Source organism: Coregonus lavaretus (genome assembly GCF_964263955.1).
Source record: "Coregonus lavaretus genome assembly, chromosome: 11".
Lineage (NCBI taxonomy): Eukaryota > Metazoa > Chordata > Actinopteri > Salmoniformes > Salmonidae > Coregonus > Coregonus lavaretus.
Window position 1 is genome coordinate 44,312,736 of NC_139998.1, and position 22,257 is coordinate 44,334,992.

Below are 22,257 nucleotides of genomic sequence, written 5' to 3' on the forward strand. Positions count from 1 at the left end.
GCTGGAGAGGAAGGAAACCTCTCAGGGATTTCACAATGAGGCCAATAGTGACTTTAAAATAGTTACAGAGTGTAATGGCTGTGATATGAGAAAACTGAGGATGGACCAACAACATTGTAGTGACTCCACAATACTAACCTAAATGACAATGAAAAGAAGGAAGCCTGTACAGAATACAAATATTCCAAAATATGCATCCTGTTTGCAATAAGGCATTAAAGTAAAGAAATTAACTTTATGTCCTGAATACAAAGCGTTGTTATACAAAGCCTTATGTTTGGGGCAAATCCAACACAACACATTAATGAGTACCACTCTTCATACTTTCAAGCATGGTGGTGTTATGGGTATGCTTGTCATCGGCAAGTACTAGGGAGTTTTTTAGGATAAAAAGAAATGGAATAAAGCTAAGCACAGGCAAAATCCTAGAGGAAAACTGGTTCAGTCTGCTTTACAACAGACACTGAGAGACAAATTCACCTTTCAGCAGGACAATAACCTAAAACACAAGGCCAAATACACTGGAGTTGCTTACCAAGACGACATTGAATATTCCTGAGTGACCTAGGTAGTTTTGACTTAAATCGGCTTCAAAATCTATGGCAAGACTTAAAAATGTCTGTCTAGCAATGCTCAACAACCAACTTGACATGTGTAAAAATGGTTCAATCCTGGTGTGCAAAGCTCTTAGAGACTTACCCAGAAAGACTCACAATTGTAATCGCAGCCAAAGGTAATTTTAACATGTATTGACTCAGGGGTGTGAATACTTATGTAAATTAGATACAATGAGCTCTAAATGTCAAAACAAATTTTATTTGTCACATGCACCGAATACAACAAGTGTAGACTTTACCATGAAATGCTTCCTTATGAGCTCTTTCCCAACAATGCTGTTAAAAAGTAAGGAAATTAACAAATTATTGAGGTGACCTCAGCAGGCAGGCCCAGGGCTGTGTTTGGCCAGCTCTCTCTCAATCTTCTCCTGTAGTTTACAGAAGGAGGGCCTTTTCCTGGGCTCGGCCTCCCAGCAGCCCCTCATCAGGGTGTAGACACTGGGGGGACACTCCTCTGGAGCCTCCATACGGTAACCCTGCTCCACCCGCTCTTTCACCTCCTTCACAGACTGAGGGAGACGAGGAAGGAGATAGAACAGGAGAAAGATAGAAAAAGAGATGGTGCATGAGATAATGTCACCCCCTCTTAACAGGTCGGTTCACTTTTTAGTGGACATAAAATAAAGGTCAAACGTTCAGCCCACATACTGTATCTGTATGTTAATCACCTGGATTAAAGAAGTACAGTACAACTCAATCATTCTAATTATATGGTTAGAAACTAAGCATGCTTTAAGTCATTCTAGCTGATCCCCCCCAGGCTGTCCCTAAGATTGACAGGTATAAAGGATTGACAGTGAGACTGTGTGTCACAGGAGAGCGTAAGTACCATAATCTCTTCCCCCTTACGTGTACAGACACAAAATACGCACATAGGAACGCATGTACACACACACACACTCTCCCTCTCACACATCCCCACCCCACCCCTTCGTTCTTCTTTTTGGCTGGCTGCCAACAGGAGCTGTTGCCTTAGAAACGTGGCCTACAAGCACTAATCCTGGTTTATCTCTGCTGTTATTACCTGGTTAGTGCCGTTGCTTTGATTCTCTGCTTTACATACCAGTGGGGGGAGTAACAGACTCCCTACAAACAGATACAGCATGGATAAAAGGGATTTTACGGAGTAAATAAAGAAATAAATACACAGGCCCTTCCGTTTCACTCCAGTTAACTGCCCTCAGATCACAGCATAGTTTGTTAATCGGTGCTGCTTCACTAAGACTGATGTCAGACTGCCTTGATAGATTTTTCAAAGCACAAGATCATATTTTTGTCTCACTAATTTTTATTGCATTGTTGTGCCAGTGACTCAGAACTATACATCACTGTTCATAAAGATCAGTAAAGTCAGGACTCACCATCTTGGGGTAGGGCTGTCGACCGTAGGAGAACGTCTCCCAGAGGAGAACACCATAGCTCCATATGTCTGACCGTGTGGAGAATTTCTGCAGGACAATCACACATGACCACAAAAGCAATTCAATGACAAAATTCCACTGATGGCTGCTTGACATGATAGTTACTGTGTAATAGCCACATAGGCTTGGCAGGCTAAAAACACAGACTCCAACCCTCACATTCACATGAATTACACATACTGTATGTCCGTAAAGTGGGCGGCATTAACCGAAAAAGTTTGAATCCCCGAGCCGACAAGGTGAAAAATCTGTCAATATGCCCTTGAGCAAGGCACTTAACCCTAATTGCTCCCACTCTCCGAGGGTGTCTCAGGGGGAGTTGGGATATGCAAAAAAAAACATTTCCAATTCACACAAGTATTAATACACACTTGTGAAATAGGACAAATACAAGCACCCACCTAATTATTATTTTATAAATACACATAAGTCCGTACTGTAAGCGTGATAAACGCTAGATGTTAGAGGTAAACATGATCCTACCGCTTTCTTTAGGGCCTCAGGGGCTGTCCATTTGACTGGTAGTTTAGCGTTGTCTGAGGCCTTGGAGTCCACCTTGGTCAACCCAAAGTCACTGACTTTGGCCACGCCTTCGTTGGAGACCAAGATGTTACGGGCCGCTAGGTCTCTGTGAACCAACCTCTTAGACTCCAGGTACGCCATACCCTCACACACATCTCTGAACACACACACACACACACACACACACACACACACACACACACACACTCTTAAATACTGAAATACACAGAAATGCACTGCTTCTAATAAAGACTGTCTTAAAAACTAGGCTTTCAGTAAAGTTGGTAATGTGGCAGTGTTTTAATGTAGAATATACACTACCAGTCAAAAGTTTGGACACACCTACTCATTCAAGGGTCTTTCTTTATTTTTACATTGTAGAATAATAGTGAAGACATCAAAACTATGAAATAACACATATGGAATCATGTAGTAACCAAAAATTATTAAACAAATCCAATATATTTTATTTTGAGATTCTTCAAATAGCCACCCTTTGCCATGATGACAGCTTTGCACACTCATGGCATTCACTCAACCAGCTTCATGAGGTAGTCACCTGGAACATTTCAAGAACTTTTAAAGTTTCTTCAAGTGCAGTCGCAAAAACCATCAAGTGCTATGATGAAACTGGCTCTCATGAGGACCGCCACAGGAATGGAAGACCCAGAGTTGCCTCTGCTGTAGAGGATAAGTTCATTAGAGTTACCAGCCTCAGAAATTGCAGCCCAAATAAATGCTTCACAGAGTTCAAGTCACAGACACATCTCAACATCAACTGTTCAGTGGGGACTGTGTGAATCAGGCCTTCATGGTCGAATTGCTGCAAAGAAACCACTACTAAAGGACACCAATAATAAGAAGAGACCTGCTTGGGCCAAGAAACATGAGCAATGGACATTAGACCGGTGGAAATGTGTCCTTTGGTCTGGAGTCCAAATTTGAGATTTTTGGTTCCTACCGCCGTGTCTTTGTGAGACGCGGTGTGGGTGAACGGATGATCTCCGCATGTGTAGTTCCCACCGTAAAGCATGGAGGAGGTTTTGTTATGGAGCATGGCTACCACAGCATTCTGCAGCGATATGCCATCCCATCTGGTTTGGGCTTAGAGGGACTATCATTTGTTTTTCAACAGGACAATGACCCAACACACCTCCAGGCTGTGTAAGGGCTATTTTACCAAGGAGGAGAGTGATGGAGTGCTGCATCAGATGACCTGGCCTACACAACCCCCGACCTCAACCCAATTGAGACGGTTTGGGAAGAGTCGGACCGCAGAGTGAAGGAAAAGCAGCCAACAAGTGCTCAGCAGATGTGGGAACTCCTTCAAGACTTTTGAAAAAGTATTCCAGGTGAAGCTGGTTGAGAGAATGCCAAGAGTGTGCAAAGCTGTCATCAAGGCAAAGGGTGGCTATTTGAAGAATCTCAAAATAAAATATATTGGATTTGTTTAATAATTTTTGGTTACTACATGATTCCATATGTGTTATTTCATAGTTTTGATGTCTTCACTATTATTCTACAATGTAGAAAATAGTAAAAATAAAGAAAAACCCTTGAATGAGTAGGTGTGTCCAAACTTTTGACTGGTACTGTGTATATATATATATATATATATATATATATATATATATATATATATATGGCTGCTTCACGTGATGTATTGTTCTCTCTACCTTCTTGCCCTTTGTGCTGTTCTCTGTGCCCAATCATGTTTGTACAATGTTTTGTGCTGCTACTATTTTGTGTTGCTACCATGCTGTGTTGTCATGTGTTGCTGCCATGCTATGTTGTCGTCTTAGGTCTCTCTTTATGTAGTGTTGTGGTGTCTCTGTTGTCGTGATGTGTGTTTTGTCATATACAGTGGGGGAAAAAAGTATTTAGTCAGCCACCAATTGTGCAAGTTCTCCCACTTAAAAAGATGAGAGAGGCCTGTAATTTTCATCATAGGTACACGTCAACTATGACAGACAAAATGAGAAAAAGAAATCCAGAAAATCACATTGTAGGATTTTTTATGAATTTATTTGCAAATTATGATGGAAAATAAGTATTTGGTCACCTACAAACAAGCAAGATTTCTGGCTCTCACAGACCTGTAACTTCTTCTTTAAGAGGCTCCTCTGTCCTCCACTCGTTACCTGTATTAATGGCACCTGTTTGAACTTGTTATCAGTATAAAAGACACCTGTCCACAACCTCAAACAGTCACACTCCAAACTCCACTATGGCCAAGACCAAAGAGCTGTCAAAGGACACCAGAAACAAAATTGTAGACCTGCACCAGGCTGGGAAGACTGAATCTGCAATAGGTAAGCAGCTTGGTTCGAAGAAATCAACTGTGGGAGCAATTATTAGGAAATGGAAGACATACAAGACCACTGATAATATCCCTCGATCTGGGGCTCCACGCAAGATCTCACCCCGTGGGGTCAAAATGATCACAAGAACGGTGAGCAAAAATCCCAGAACCACACGGGGGGGACCTAGTGAATGACCTGCAGAGAGCTGGGACCAAAGTAACAAAGCCTACCATCAGTAACACACTACGCCGCCAGGGACTCAAATCCTGCAGTGCCAGACGTGTCCCCCTGCTTAAGCCAGTACATGTCCAGGCCCGTCTGAAGTTTGCTAGAGTGCATTTGGATGATCCAGAAGAGGATTGGGAGAATGTCATATGGTCAGATGAAACCAAAATAGAACTTTTTGGTAAAAACTCAACTTGTCGTGTTTGGAGAACAAAGAATGCTGAGTTGCATCCAAAGAACACCATACCTACTGTGAAGCATGGGGGTGGAAACATCATGCTTTGGGGCTGTTTTTCTGCAAAGGGACCAGGACGACTGATCCGTGTAAAGGAAAGAATGAATGGGGCCATGTATCGTGAGATTTTGAGTGAAAACCTCCTTCCATCAGCAAGGGCATTGTAGATGAAACGTGGCTGGGTCTTTCAGCATGACAATGATCCCAAACACACCGCCCGGGCAACGAAGGAGTGGCTTCGTAAGAAGCATTTCAAGGTCCTGGAGTGGCCTAGCCAGTCTCCAGATCTCAACCCCATAGAAAATCTTTGGAAGGAGTTGAAAGTCCGTGTTGCCCAGCGACAGCCCCAAAACATCACTGCTCTAGAGGAGATCTGCATGGAGGAATGGGCCAAAATACCAGCAACAGTGTGTGAAAACCTTGTGAAGACTTACAGAAAACGTTTGACCCGTGTCATTGCCAACAAAGGGTATATAACAAAGTATTGAGAAACTTTTGTTATTGACCAAATATTTATTTTCCACCATAATTTGCAAATAAATTCATTAAAGATCCTACAATGTGATTTTCTGGATTTTCTTTTCTCATTTTGTCTGTCATAGTTGACGTGTACCTATGATGAAAATTACAGGCCTCTCTCATCTTTTTAAGTGGGAGAACTTGCACAATTGGTGGCTGACTAAATACTTTTTTTGCCCACTATATATTTTTTTTATCCCAGCCCCTGTCCCCGCAGAAGGCCTTTTGCCTTTTGGTAGGCCGTCATTGTAAATAAGAATTTGTTCTTAACTGACTTGCCTAGTTAAATAAAGGTTAAATAAAATTAAAATTAATAAAGAGTTCTATTTAATTCTATACTCTGAGTCGATATTCACGTCATAAGAAGGAATTCCCCCCCGACCACACCCACATATTGGGGGAAACAGTAAAATCCTAGTAAAAATTCCCTGTCTTAGGTCAGTTAGGATCACCACTTTATTTTAAGAATGTGAAATGTCAGAATAATAGTACAGTCGTGGTCAAAAAAGTTTTGAGAATTACACAAATACTAATTTTCACAAAGTCTGCTGCCTCAGTTTTGATGATGGCAATTTCCATATACTCCAGAATGTCATGAAGAGTGATCAGATGAATTGCAATTAATTGCAAAGTCCCTCTTTGCCATGAAAATGAACTTAATCCCCCAAAAAACATTTCCACTGCATTTCAGCCCTGCCACAAAAGGACCAGCTGGCATCATGTCAGTGATTCTCTCGTTAACACAGGTGAGAGTGTTGACGAGGATAAGGCTGGAGATCACTTTGTCATGCTGATTGAGTTAGAATAATAGACTGGAAGCTTCATTGTTCTTCCTCTGTTAACCATGGTTACCTGCAAGGAAACACGTACCGTCATCATTGCTTTGCACAAAAAGGGCTTCACAGGCAAGGATATTGCTGCTAGTAAGATTGCACCTAAATCAACCATTTATCGGATCATCAAGAACTTCAAGGAGAGAGGTTCAATTGTTGTGAAGAAGGCGTTAGGGCGACCAAGAAAGTCCAGCAAGCGTCAGGACCGTCTCCTAAAGTTGATTCAGCTGCGGGATCGGGGCACCACCAGTGCAGAGCTTGCTCAGGAATGGCAGCAGGCAGGTGTGAGTGCATCTGCACGCACAGTGAGGCGAAGACTTTTGGAGGATGGCCTGGTGTCAAGAAAGGCAGCAAAGAAGCCACTTCTCTCCAGGAAAAACATCAGGGACAGACTGATATTCTGCAAAAGGTACAGGGATTGGACTGCTGCGGACTGGGGTAAAGTCATTTTCTCTGATGAATCCCCTTTCCGATTGTTTGGGACAACTGGAAAACACCTTGTCTGGAGAAGACAAGGTGAGCGCTACCATCAGTCCTGTGTCATGCCAACAGTAAAGCATCCTGAGACCATTCATGTGTGGGGTTGCTTCTCAGCCAAGGGAGTGGGCTTACTCACAATTTTGCCCAAGAACACAGCCATGAATAAAGAATGGTACCAACACATCATCTGAGAGCAACTTCTCCCAACCATCCAAGAACAGTTTGTTGACGACCAATGCCTTTTCCAGCATGATAGAGCACCTTGCCATAAGGCAAAAGTGATAACTAAGTGGCTCGGGGAACAAAACATCAACATTTTGGGTCCATGGCCAGGAAGCTCCCCAGACCTTAATCCCATTGAGAACTTGTGGTCGATCCTCAAGAGGCGGGTGGACAAACAAAAACCCACAAATTCTGACAAACTCCAAGCATTGATTATGCAAGAATGGGCTGCCATCACTCAGGATGTGGCCCAGAAGTTAATTGACAGCATGCCAGGGCAGATTGCAGAGGTCTTGAAAAAGAAGGGTCGACACTGCAAATATTGACTCTTTGCATAAATAAAAGCCTTTGACACTTATGGAATGCTTGGAATTATACTTCAGTATACCATAGTAACATATGACAAAAATATCTCATAACACTGAAGCAGCTAACTTTGTGAAGAACAATACTTGTATCATTCTCAAAACTTTTGACCACGACTGTACATGTAACCAGGTCAAAAATCCCATCCTACGGTTAGCTCGGGAGCAGGTAATGTCGAAAAGTAATCTTTAGACATGGTGTACTTTTCTTAAATATCGTTTTGTAATTTACTAAAACAAGCAGACAAAAAGAAAATTGTATTTGAAAAATGTCCGGTTTTTACCGTGAGCCAATGGGGTAACCTAGGTTGTTTTCCACACAGGTGGGCGGGTCCGCGACGTTCTATCAAATACCGACGGATTATGCACTCAAAATATTAGGGGTTCAACAAGAGTTCTTCTAAGAAAAACCTTAGGGTTCATTTACCATCCTCCTCCCTTACCTCTTCAATGAATATCCCATAGGCCTCTACATTATGGACAAGGTATGTGTATGAAAGCCATTATCAAAAAAATAAAAACATTCACACTCACAACAAAACCCAAGGTATGAATACTGTTGTGTGCATGTTTTGTTAATCATCTGTATAATTAAAATGTTTTGGATCCACAGACTTCACCCTCCCTACACCTCTGATGAATATAACAGGAAAGCTGTTCGATCACCATGCACTGCAAAATCATTCTGGCTATGGATACGGAGAACATCAACACTAACATCAACCCGCCAGAGGATATACCCACTGGACTTGGGGCTCTGCTGGGAGTTTACCTCATATTTAGATTTTTTTATTCTGCTTTGTCACTAAAATCATAATAAACACTGACAACTGAAATATTGTGTTTTTGTTGTTATTGTTATGCGTATTATTATCATTAATAATAATAATGACAACAATAACAGGGGAGGGGGGTAGTTCAAAAAGTAACCCCAAAAGGTTCTTCAAAATGTTATTTGAGGATCCATTAAAAGCGGTTCTTTGAAGAACCCTTTTAAAGGGTTCTTCAAATAATTTATAGGGGTTCCCCCACAGTTCCAACTTGAAGAACCCCTAAAGGATACTCCAGGAACCTTTTCTTTTTAGAGTGTGGTGGGGCCTCACAGTGCAAAACGTATTAGCTGGCCAGTGCTAATGACAGAACGGCCCCTCGTCCGGAGGAAGTTTACCAGATTACCCTGCAATACACAAATACAGTTGGATAATAGTTATGTAATCTAAGTTACATTTGATTAGATAGTCCTAATTGTTTGTTTGTTACAGATAATTGTTTTGCATCAACAAGCTATTACGGTCTGTCTCCTGGACTGAGATTAAGCTTAGTCTGTTAGTTAGTCTTGATTGACTGTGAAAACAGATTGACTGAACTGAAGTCATGGCAACAGAACCTTGGCCATGAGCTCTGTGACGATGTGCAGTCCATTGTCTACGATCACCCCCAACAACCGCACCAGGTTCTTATGCTGCAGTTTCCTAGTGGAGAGTTCGGAATCAGATGAAAAACTGATCAAAACAAAAGAAAGGTCAGATAGTCGTTACTCCATTTAATTAAGTTAATTAAGAAACTGTGTCACCACTCTCGACTCACGTCATAACAGTAGTCTCTTCTAAGAATGCCTGTGCCGTTACATCACATTTAATGTTCTTTACTGCCACCTTCTGGCCAATGTAGTCTCCTTCATACACCACTAGGGGACAACAAAACAATACTTAATTTAATCTATAACAGAATCAGGGTTCAATTCAAGGTTACAACGGCTTATTTTAAAAACTCCACAGAAACAATTCAGGAAATTGCAGCCTCACCTCCAAACTCCCCCTCTCCGATACTCTCTCCCAAGGTCAGCTTCCTAATGTCCAGCAGCCATCCCACTGTGACACACACAGAGATACCTGTCTAAATCAATTTGTAAGTCGCTCTGGATAAGAGCGTCTGCTAAATGACGTAAATGTAAATGTAAAACTGTATATTTTTCAATTCTGAAGAAACAGGTTTATTTTTTATATTTTATCTCTCTCACTTCTAAAGAAAGTGACATTAACCCACCATCACAGCCTCCCGCATACAGAATACCCTGCACCCCCCTCACCCAGGAAGGCACATATCTCCGAGCCTTAAGGAGGCCAACTCTGACACATCATGAGAGTGTAAAGACCAAGCCCTTACTTTTAGACAGCTCCAACTCAGCTGACTTGGTACCCTCTTTATCTTTGGGCTTCAGAAGTTTGGTGGCGATAGCTCCCTTGTGCTTGGAGTGGAACTGCAAAGATAGCCATTATTATGATTTTTATTAACTTTTATTTATACAGGGTGGGCCACCATTGAGACCAGGGTCTCATTTATAAGGGAGCCCTGTGAACATGAATATACACAATAAAATCTAACACAACATAATGAAAAATAACAATACCAATACAACAAGATTAATCAACACAAACAACTCTCACATATCACCTCCCTTAAACTCGATCTAAACTTTCCAATGGAGACCAGCAAGTCTAGCTTCAAGGTGGCCTGAAGGCTATTCCATGAGCTGGAGGCATAAAAACTAAAAAGCATTTTCCCCCCAACTCAGTGGAGACCCGCGGGACCTCCAGAACCATCCAGTCCAGAGAGCGGGTCAGCTTGTGACAGCTTACAGTATATTAAGAACAGAGAATGAACTATGCCGTCATTGACACTTAAGAGGGTCGGTATGTGGCTTCGATGGCTTAGTTGGTTGCTAAAAAACTCACAACACCAGTGGGGTTGATTCCTGTATGGGCCACATACAGTATACTGATTGTATTTACTGTTAGTTATTCATTCTAAAACTATAACAATTAAGTACTGTCAAAAAGAAAACAGAATGATGGTAAGGTGAACTGTACACAACAAATATATTTTTACAAATCCTATAGTCCTGCCCTCAGCTGCATGTCAGGAAGCAGCTGGATTCTCCTTTTAATTTCTCACAAGAGTACACTGTGTGCACAATTATTAGGCAAGTTGTATGTTTGAGGATTCATTTTATTATTGAACAACTACAGTGCTCTCGGTCAATCCAAAATGTTAATAAACCTCAAACCTGAATATTTAAGAAAGTAAAAGTGAGGTTTTGGCTTTCTTTGGAGAATATCTATGTGTGCACAATTATTAGTGTGCACAATTATTATGCAACTAAATGAAAAACGAAAAGTTCCCCATCTCACTTGTTAATTTTCATCTGTTAAAGTGAGAATAATAAACAACAAAAATGTACAACTAAACATTTCTGACATTTCAAAAACAAACCAGTGACCAATATAGCCACCCTTCTTTTCAATAACAGTCATAAGCCTTCCATCCATGGAGTCTGTCAGTTTCTTGATCTGTTGACGATCAACTTTTTGTGCAGCAGCAACCACAGCCTCCCAGACACTGGTCAGAGAGGTGTACTGTTTTCCTTCACTGTAAATCGACCGTTTAAGAAGGGACCACAAGTTCTCAATAGGGTTTAGGTCAGGTGAGGAAGGGGGCCATGTCATTATTCTTTCATCTTTAAAGCCTTTACTGGCTAGCCACGCAGTGGAGTACTTCGATGCATGCGATGGAGCATTGTCCTGCATAAAAATCATGGTCTTCTTGAAAGATGCAGACTTTTTCCTGTACCACTGCTTGAAGAAAGTGTCTTCTAAAAACTGGCAGTAGGTTTGGGAGTTGAGTTTGAGTCCATCTTCAACCCGAAAAGGTCCAACTAGCTCATCTTTAATAATACCAGCCCATACCAGTACCCCACCTCCACCTTGCTGGCGTCTGAGTCGAAGTGGAGCTCCATGCCCGTTACTGATCCAGCCACGGGCCCATCCATCTGGTCCGTCAAGAGTCACTCTCATCTCATCAGTCCATAAAACCTTTGAAAAATCTGTCTTCAGATATTTCTTGGCCCAGTCTTCACATCTCAACTTATGTGTCTTGTTCAGTGGTGGTCGGGTTTCAGCCTTCCTTACCTTGGCCATGTCTCTGAGCACTGAACACCTTGTACTTCTGGGCACTCCAGGTAGGTTGCAGTTCTGGAATATGACAGCACTGGAGGATAATGGGCTCCTGGTAGCTTCACGTTTGATTCTTCTCAAATCTTTGGCAGTTAATTTGCGTCTTTTTTTCTCAACACGGTTCTTGCGACCCTGTTGACTATTTGCAACAAAACGTTTGATGGTTCTGTGATCACGTCCCAATATCTTAGCAATTTCAAGAGTGCTGCATCCCTCTGAAATACTTTTTACAATTTTTGACTTTTCAGAGTCAGTTAAATCACTTTTGGCCCATTTTGCCTGAGGAAAAGAAGCTGCCTAATAATTATACACAACTTGATATAGGGTGTTGATCTCCTTAGGCCACACCCTCCCTCATTACACAAATAAACATCACCTGATATGCTTTAATCCAATAAGCATTCCAGTTTATACAGCTTGGAGTTGGGAAATATGCATAATAATGATGATATGGTCAAAATACTGACTTGCCTAATAATTGTGCACACAGTGTAAGTCAGCGATATGAGTCAGGACTAAAGACATCTGTGCTCCACAGATAAGGGAGTGGTGAGGCATCTTTAGCCTTTACAGCCACCCGTATCTCCAAACTCCCTAATGACTGTGCTTCCAATGGCTCGGAAACTCACAGGCTCAACATAATTTAGATTAAAAGAAAGGTCTCAGCAGACCTTTTAAGGTTTAACTGTAAGCACTTAATGACAGTTCCTTTCAATGGGTGACAGTTTGCCGTGGTTAGGTTCAAATAAAATTCTGAGTGATAATTTTTCCATATAGAGGCTGATGTAGGCAATATATTTGTATGGAAAGCCTGTATTTTCATACACTCCCCTCCATATTTACTTGGACAGTGAAGCCATTTTTTCTTCTTTATGTGACTACTGTATACACCAGCATTTTTTATTTGGGATCAAATGTTTCCTATGAGGCCGATGTGAGTAAGACCTTTAGCCAGAAGGAATATCAGGGCACTTAATCAGAGCATGCGCTGACCAGCTGGCAAGTGTCTTCACTGACATTTTCAACCTATCCCTGACCCAGTCTGTAATACCTACTTGTTTCAAGCAGACCACCATAGTCCCCATGCACAAGAACACCAAGGTAACCTGCCTACAGTAAATGACTATCGCCCAGTAGCATTCACATCTATAGCCATGAAATGCTTTGAAAGGCTGGTCATGGCTCACATCAACACCATCATCCCTGACAACCTGGACCCACTCTAATTCGCATACCGCCCCAACAGATCCACAGATGACGCACTCTTTTGCATTCCACACTGCCCTCACCCACCTGGACAAAAGGAATACCTATGTAAGAATGCTGTTCATTGACTACAGCTTAGCATTCAACACCATAGTCCCCTCCAAGTTCATCAACAAGCTCAGGACCTTGGGACTGAACACCTCCCTCTGCAACTGGATCCTGGACTTCCTGACGGGCCGCCCCCAGGCGGTGAGGGTAGGCAACAACACCTCCGCCATGCTGACCATCAACACGGGGACCCCTCAGGGTTGTGTGCTTAGTCCCTTCCTGTACTCCCTGTTCACCCACGACTGCTTGGCCGCGCACGACTCCAACACCATCATCAAGTTTGCTGACAACACAACGGTGGTAGGACTGATCACCGACGACGATGAGGCAGCCTATAGGGAGGAGGTCAGTAACCTGGCAGTGTGGTGCCAGGTCAACAACCTCTTCCTCAACGTCAACAAGACAAAGCAGCTGATTGTGGACTACAGGAAACAGAGGAGCGAGCACGCCCCCATCCTCAAGTTCCTTGGTGTCCACATCACTAAGGAATTAACATGGTCCACACACAGCCACACAGTTGTGAAGAGGGCAAGACAACGCCTCTTCCCCCTCAGGACGCTGAAAAGATTTTGCATGGGCCCTCAGATCCTCAAAAAGTTCTACAGCTGCACCATTGAGAGCATCTTGACTGGCTGCATCACCGCTTGGTACGACAACTGCAAGGCATCTGATCGCAAGGCGCTACAGAGGGTGGTGAGTACGGCCCAGTACATCACTGGGGCCGAGCTCCCTGCCATCCAGGACCTCTATACCAGGTGGTGTCAGAGGAAGGCCCAAAAAATTGTCAAAGACTCCAGCCACCCAAGCCATAGACTGTTCTCTCTGCCAAGTCTGGAACCAACAAGACCCTGAACAGCTTCTACCCACAAGCCATTAGACTGCTAAACAAGACTGCTAAATAGCTATCCGGACTACCTGCATTGACCCTTTTTTGAACTAACTCTCTTGCACCGACTCTACCACACATTCACACACACAAAATGCCCACAAACACACAAAACATGCGCACACATGCATACTGACGCCACACACACACACACACACACTCACCACATGCGCTGCTGCTACTGTCTATTATCTATCCTGTTGTCAAGTCACTTTACCCCTACCTACACTGAGTATACAAAACATTAAGGATACCTGCTCTTTCCATGACATAGACTGAAAGCTATGAACCCTTTTGATGTCACTTCTTAAATCCACTTTAAATCAGTGTAGATGAAGGGGAGTAGACAGGTTAAAGAAGGATTTTTAAGCCTTGAGACATGGATTGTGTATGTTTGCCATTCAGAGGGTGAATGGGCAAGACAAAATATTTAAGTATCTTTGAACGGGGTATGGTAGTAGGTGCCAGGCACACCAGTTTGTGTTAAGAACTGCAGCGCTTCAAGGTTTCACGCTCAACAGTTTCCAGTGTGTATCAAGAATGGTCCACCACCCAAAGGACATCCAGCCAACTTGACACAACTGTGGGAAGCATTAGAGTCAACATGGGCCAGCATCCCTGTGGAACGCTTTCGACACCTTGTAGAGTCCATGCCCCGATGAGTTGAGTCTGTTCTGAGGGCAAAAAACAGGTGGGGTGCAACTCAATATTAGGAAGGTGTTCCTAATGTTTGGTATACTCATTGTATATGTACAGTACCAGTCAAAAGTTCGGACACCTACTCATTCAAGGGTTTCTTTATTTTTACTATTTTCTATATTGTAGAATAATAGTGAAGACATCAAAACTATGAAATAACACATGGAATCATGTAGTAACCAAAAAAGTGTTAAACAAATCAAAATATATTTTATTTGAGATTCTTCAAATAGCCACCCTTTGCCTTGATGACAGCTTTGCACACTGTTGGCATTCTATCAACCAGCTTCACCTGGAATGCTTTTCCAACAGTCTTGAAGGAGTTCCCACATATACTGAGCACTTGTTGGCTGCTTTTCCTTCTCTCTGCCGTCCGACTCATCCCAAACCATCTCAATTGGGTTGAGGTCGGGGGATTGTGGAAGCCAGGTCATCTGATGCAGCACTCCATCACTCTCCTTCTTGGTAAAATAGCCCTTAAATAGCCTGGAGGTGTGTTGGGTCATTGTCCTGTTGAAAAACAAATGATAGTCCCACTAAGCCCAAACCAGATGGGATGGCGTATCACTGCAGAATGCTGTGGTAGCCATGCTGGTTTAGTGTGCCTTGAATTCTAAATAAATCAGACAGTGTCACTAACAAAGCACCCCCACACCATAACACCTCCTCCTCCATGCTTTACGGTGGGAACTACACATGCGGAGATCATCCATTCCCCCACACCGCGTATCACAAAGACACGGCGGTTGGAACCAAAAATCTCAAATTTGGACACTAGACCAAAGGACGAATTTCCACCGGTCTAATGTCCATTGCTCGTGTTTCTTGGCTCAAGCAGGTCTCTTCTTATTGGTGTCCTTTAGTAGTGGTTTCTTTGCAGCAATTCGACCATGAAGGCCTGATTCACACAGTCCCCTCTGAACAGTTGATGTTGAGATGTGTCTGTGACTTGAACTCTGTGAAGCATTTATTTGGGCTGTAATTTCTGAGGCTGGTAACTCTAATGAACTTGTCCTCTGCAGCAGAGGTAACTCCGGTTCTTCCATTCCTGTGGTGGTCCTCCTGAGAGCCAGTTTCATCATAGCGCTTGATGGTTTTTGCGACTGCACTTGAAGAAACTTTCAAAGTTCTTGAAATGTTCCGTATTGACTGACCTTCATGTCTTAAAGTAATGATGGACTGTCATTTCTCTTTGCTTATTTGAGCTGTTCTTGCCATAATATAGACTTGGTCTTTTACTAAATAGGGCTATCTTCTGTATGCCCCCCTACCTTGTCACAACACAACTGATTGGCTCAAACGCATTAAGGAGGAAAGAAATTCCACAAATTAACTTTTAAGAAGGCACACCTGTTAATTGAAATGCATGAGAGAATGCCAAGATTGTGCAAAGCTGTCATCAAGGCAAAGGGTGGCTATTTGAAGAATCTCAAATATAAAATATATTTTGATTTGTTTAACACTTTTTTGGTTACTACATGATTCCATATGTGTTATTTCATAGTTTTGATGTCTTCACTATTATTCTACAATGTAAAAAAAAATAAGAAAACCGCTTGAATGAATAGGTGTGTCCAGACTTTTGAATAGCTACCTCAATTACCTGGTACCCCTGCACATCGACTCGGTACTGGTACTCCCTGTATATAGCATGTTATTTTTACTCCTTATTGTTATTCACTGTGTACTTATTCCTCGTGTCACTATTTCTATTTTTGTTTCTTCTTATCTTTAACTCGGCAACGTTGGAAAAGGACCCGTAAGTAAGCATTTAACTGTTAGTCTACACCTGTTGTTTACGACGCATGTGACAAATCAAATTTGATTTGATAGTACAGAATGTCACCTTTTATTTGAAGGTATTTTTTATACATATCGGTTTTACCTTTTAGAAATGAAACACTTTATGTATCTAGTCCCCCCATTTGAAGAAGTCATAAGTATTTGTACAAATTCACTTATAGTGTGTTAAAGTAGACACAAATGTAGTATTTGGTCCCATATTCCTAGCCCGCAATGACTACATCAAGCGTGTGACTCTACAAACTAAATAACAAATCTATCTCCGCCTCACCTCTATCATGTCTATGAGGTTGTAGAAGTACTGGTTGTTGTCGATGGTCAGTTTGCTGTGCTGGTACATGACTCGGTAGTGGATGACCTCGCTGGAGTAGCCGACACAGAGCACATAGTCACCAGGGTGGCGGATGGACTCCCGCACCAGGAACAGGCCATCCTCTACAGGCCGCAGCTTGGACACCGCCTCGGGACCCGAGATCTTCCCATGGAACCAGCTGACATGGCCCAAAAAATAATTAGTAAAAGTAATTAAAAAAGAGACATTCCACAAAGTGTATTCCACAGGGCCAAGGGTTTTGTTCTGGTCAAGTCACATGGTCAGGAAATCACATGGCCCTAGCTCTGAGCTTATCAAACTGGAACAAATTCTCTATCTCAATTATAGTATAAACTGCTAGTACAATTATTTATTTATTTATTTTCACTATGAGGAAGTGTACATATCAGTCCTTCAGTAGAAGACAGTGTGGCTACTATGGAGAAGAACAAAACCGGAAATGGAAACAACCACAAATAACTAAAATATACAATACATGGTAGTCAGTCATATGACAGGGGACAAAGGAAAAAGGAAAAAGAATGAAATCCAGACGCATAGCCTTAGACTTACGGCATAAGACTGAGGTCGACGCGAATGGCCTCTCGCTCTCTCATGTTGGTGGCTGAGATGAGTCCTTCCTCTCCTGTTGTGTTGTGTCTAGCCTTGTAACGTTCTTTGCCCTAGAAAACAGCACCAGAATAGCTTTCAGTAGAATAGTGCAAATAGATCAATTTTATCTCAAGTCAAGTATATTTATAGAGCCCACACCAAAGCAGACAGTGCACAAAGAGCAGCGGCAAGGTTTGGGGGTCAAATAAAATCACCCGCGGGCAAAATTCGGCCTGTGGCCGCCATTTAGGGAACCCTGCAGTAAATCATTATGTACCGTTTCTGTTTTCACAATAGTGAGGATGTCTCCTTTGCGATAGGCCAGTTCACCAGCTTTGGGCTTGCTGTGGTCACTCTTGGCAACACATTGTGTGCCAAACGCCCAACACCTCTGTAAGGGAAAGGTTGAAAATTCTAAAATTAAGAAATGTATCTTAAACATGTGCATCTAAAAAACATTATAGTTCAGATACTGGTGATCGTACATTATGAATTACGATAACCAGTTATTTCTCAGGCGGGAATGAATCGCACTACTAACAGATAAACAAGCCAGTGTCCTGACAAAAAGATGGCTTTTAACTCACAGTAAGTGATCGTGTAGCGACCCAGAACATAGAATGGATACATACCGTTGCCATCCTCAATAATATGCCTGGGTGGACGTAAATTCATGAGTAACGAGAACACCTGTTCAAGGAGAGCACATTAAGCGAAACATCATCTGGAAAACTTATAGCAATAATAGTAGGCTAAATAAACAATATGTTATTTAAGAGTAACAGTAGCCTCCCACTGGGCAAAAACTGGTTGAATCAACGTTGTTTCCACGTCATAAAAAAACAAACACATTGTGATTACCTTCAATCAACGTAGAAAACTGATTGGATTTGCAAATGTAATCAACGTAAGGGCATGTCATATTTTTTTCACCCAACTTTTTTGCCTAAATGCAGTGTGACATGGTGACATTTTGTTAATTTCACGTAGTTGACAACTCAACCAAAGCTAGACGTTGAACTGTGCACAGTGGGCTACCACTGATCCTTTCCCAGTCATTAAAATATATACATTCCTGAAAAAGAAGCCCTTTTTGAAGGATCAGTTCAATATAATGATTAAAAGAAAGGACAAAAACAAAGTAGGCAACAGCATTGACCACTGAGGGTGGGACATCATATGGCAGTGGCAGTCTGTATACCTGTGGCTCAGCAATGAAGCAAAATGTTTCCTAATAGGGTCCAAGGCCAGATGTGCTCAGAGCGCTAAGACGATACAGGTATTTGGTGACCCGTCAATAGACACATGAACTAACACTATTTCCTGATAATGAGAAGGCAGTTGAAGCCATAACACAGGTTAAACTGTCACTTACCTATAATGCTGCATTTATACGATTTGATACATTTGTCATTGCAGTTTCGAATGGGTGGACGCCAGTGACCAATTACTGCGTTTGCAGACTATTCCGTAAAAAAGGAAATCGAGGTAGAGATAGCTGCTTACTTCTTCCTTAGTAGGTCAGACGTCACGAACAGAAAAGGTTGTGTGTACGCTAAGCAGACGCATCTTCGAATAATAGACAGCGCTTCATACACTATTATTCATCATCACTCACAATAGCCCATCTCATCTGATTGCCTCCTTTCCATTCATGAATATTCAGTATGCCAGAGGATGTGATAGGATACAGTTGCTCTTTTGTGGAAGCCCTGATCATTTTTCCTGTGACATGACTGGCAACACATTTTACAAGGTGCGTGGGGCGCCAGTTCTGTCAAAAATAATCAATTATTCATTCCCACAATGAGAAAAGTAGACCTACATGAGTTAAATCTTTAATATCCATCCTTGGTTTTAGGCAGCACTACAAAGACAATCCAATAATATTACAGCTACGTTAACACTCCTTTTAACAAAACAAAGTCGATTGCAACACCCTCCAAAGACAAAATAGTTAATTAAAATAGGCATTTACTTTTTTTTTAACTAGGCAAGTCAGTTAAGAACACATTCTTATTTACAATGACGGCCTACCCCGGCCGACGCAGGGCCAATTGTGCGCCGCCCTATGGGACTCGCATTAACCGACAGGTTGTGATACAGCCTGGAATCGAACCAGGGTCTGTAGTGACGCCTCTAGCACGGAGATGCGGTGCCATAGACCGCCGCGCCCACAACGGTGCTCTTTATAAATAAAATCAACGTGAAAAGCACAAGCAGTTTTTTACAACACCCTTAATACAAAGATATCTGCATTTTTCCTCATTCATCACATGGATGTTCAAAATATTGCATGATACAGTATTGATTTATTACAATGTTCCCCTTTTAGAACCATCAGTCCATATATATTGGCATATATCACTCCTCCTCGCCTCTCTACCTGATAGCTGATGAGTGGTGAGCATTCTAGTGCAAATTGCTGACCGTGCATCACCCAAGTGGGTGCCACACATTGGTGGTGGATGAGGTGAGCTTCCCCATTACTATGTAAAGCACTTTGGGTGTCTAGAAAAGCGCTATCCAAGAAATCTCCTATACACAAAACCATGCAGGCACAAGGAAGAAAGTCTTAAGACTATAACCCTTGATCATTTCAGTTCTCACTCAATACATTTTCCTCTGGTAACACACTCCACAAAATACAAGTTTGTTGATAGGCAAGTTTAAATGAAAAAAATATAATAAATAATTCATTTCAGAAGTGCTTTATTCTCGTAGCATGCTAGACGTAAACTGTGCAGCATATGAGCGGTCTGTCAACTCCTCTTAAACAAAACATTTTCCTTAAAAGCGTTTTGTGGTGCAATCACATCTTGCAAAAAGCTATATTTTTTTATTTTCAGGTGTCTGACAAATTTATAGGCATCTTTATATAGACTACACAGTGCTTTACGTTACAGCTTTTGCATTTTTTTGTCATTGCCTGTAATTTAGGCACAATTAACTGTACATGTTTAACTTACTTTAATGTACTCATGTCTGTCATTAAAGGGGGGCTGAACTTACTGATTTAGCCTTGGTTTCAAGTCTCCTCAGTAGGAAATGCGACAACGGTTTCAGAGGCGTGCTCTGATGTGGGTGTCTAGTGTGTGTTCAAACGTGGGAAGCATTTGTACCTTCCCTATGCCAAAACAGTACAGTTACATTCACTCACCCTTCTGGATAAATTGAAATAGTCTAACCATGTTTCGAAGTAGTCTAGACTAGCTAGCAAGTTAGCCAACTTCTTTCACTAACTCACTTCAGCCGCCTGGTGTGCGACTCTGGCAAAGTTGGGTTGACTTTGGATAGCCCATCTGTGGAGCTAGTTAGGGACTGTCAATAAATTACACAATATAAATGGGACAATAACTTCATGTTGCACACCTGTTCTCTTTAAATGCTTTCAATATTTGTATATTAATTTATACATTGTATAGTTGGTTTGAGGTTAAGTCATTGAAATTTGGAGCTATTGACATATTTAAATGTTGTCCCATGTACATTGTGTAATTTACTGATGGTCCCCAACTTGTGATATCAAATGTCAAACCAAATTGACCATGGGCATTATGATCTGTTCCTGTGCAGCTGCGCTCTGAAGTGATGATTACTTGGGTGCTGCTAGCTGTCGGCAGGATGAAAATAAACCCAACCCAAGGAAAACTGTTACGGTACCCTTCATTCCATGACATACCACTTTTTCCTAATCATATTGCAAATCTCAGTTTTGGACGAGACATTAGGGTTAGACCCATCAGCAAAACCCATCCTATTCCACAAAACTAATTTCAATACATGCACCTAAATGAGGAACTCCTGCAGTCTTCAGTATATGATAACTGGCCTGTACAGTAAAGGATTAAAGCTTCTCTTCAATAAGAATAGCAGGGCGAAAAAGCTACAAGTTCTTCATTAAAATGTAGGCTTCTATGAAACAGTCCTTACAGTACATAGAAAACAATGTAAGGAACAGTGGTTGGTACAGGTACTGTAAATGGGAGGGCTTCAGAAGCTGAGTGGGCAAATATTCGGGAAATGGAATGATGCAATCATTTAGCCTGTTCCAGATCAGTATGTGCTTCAGCAAACTCCTCTGACAATCGTTGTCATGAAGCACATAAAAATCTGGGATCAGGCTATCAGTCATTAGCTCCTAGAAACTTCAGTCAGTCAGTGACGTTAAAGTCAATTTTCAGCACGATTTGAAGAGTCAATTTTCAGCACGATTTGAAGTACATCTACAGTACGTTACAGTACAGTGTGCATGGGAGAGAATTACAGTAAATAATCTTTACCTTTCCCCTCCCATTCCCTCTAGGGGAGACAGAAATGTTACGACTAAGTCAGTTATATTCATATAGATTGAGAATTTAAAAAGAAACGTAAAGGATGTGACATTCTGCCTGTATAGACTACTAACCTGCTCTAGCCTGGGTGGCGATATGTTTCTGTTTTACTCTATCATTCTCATGCCAGCATTAGAAGCAGAACCAGACGGTCATCCAAGCTAATGCTGCTCTGTCAGAGATCAAGCATCCATCTCTTCTGCATCCTCCTTCTTGTCTTTCTTGCCCTCCCCCTCTCCTTCTCCCGTCTCGCTCCCGTCCCGTCTGCGCTTGCGGTTCCGAGCGCTGGCCTTGGACGCCGGCAGGGAGTCCATTCCCAGAACCTTGTGGATCTGACGGAACGCCAGCAGTCGCAGAGCATGCTGGAACCAGAGAGACGAGAGGAGGATCAGTGGACTTCAAACACATTCCATTCTCACACATATCAATGGGTGAAAATCAAAGACGAATGTAGTGTAACCAGAGCTAGCATAATAACTAGGGGTTTAAGTTAGATGGATATGAGTGTACAAAACCTTAACACCTGCTCTTTCCATGACAT

At 42.0% G+C, this 22,257-nt stretch overlaps 2 protein-coding genes across 3 annotated transcripts in view; both read right to left on the reverse strand.

Moving 5' to 3' along the window:
* Positions 1–794: 794 nt before the first annotated feature.
* LOC311136870 (megakaryocyte-associated tyrosine-protein kinase-like) lies at positions 795–18,909 on the reverse strand. Its single transcript, XM_084171178.1, has 13 exons — positions 18,758–18,909; positions 18,015–18,072; positions 17,660–17,773; positions 17,344–17,453; positions 16,729–16,948; positions 9,909–10,002; positions 9,548–9,613; positions 9,330–9,429; positions 9,130–9,214; positions 8,846–8,919; positions 2,522–2,717; positions 1,979–2,065; positions 795–1,126 (listed from the first exon to the last, which is right to left on the reverse strand). The coding sequence occupies exons 2-13, from the start codon at positions 18,021–18,023 to the stop codon at positions 935–937; spliced, it is 1,347 nt and encodes a 448-aa protein (XP_084027304.1). The 5' UTR covers positions 18,024–18,072; positions 18,758–18,909; the 3' UTR covers positions 795–934.
* Positions 18,910–19,207: 298 nt separating this feature from the next.
* Positions 19,208–22,257, reverse strand: part of LOC311136956 (zinc finger RNA-binding protein-like) — a 28,256-nt gene continuing 25,206 nt past the window's right edge. For both annotated transcript variants that reach the window (XM_084171290.1, XM_084171289.1), the window contains exon 19: positions 19,208–22,078. In XM_084171290.1, the coding sequence (XP_084027416.1) occupies positions 21,899–22,078 (180 nt within the window). In that variant the 3' untranslated portion in view covers positions 19,208–21,898. The remainder of the gene's footprint in view (positions 22,079–22,257) is intronic.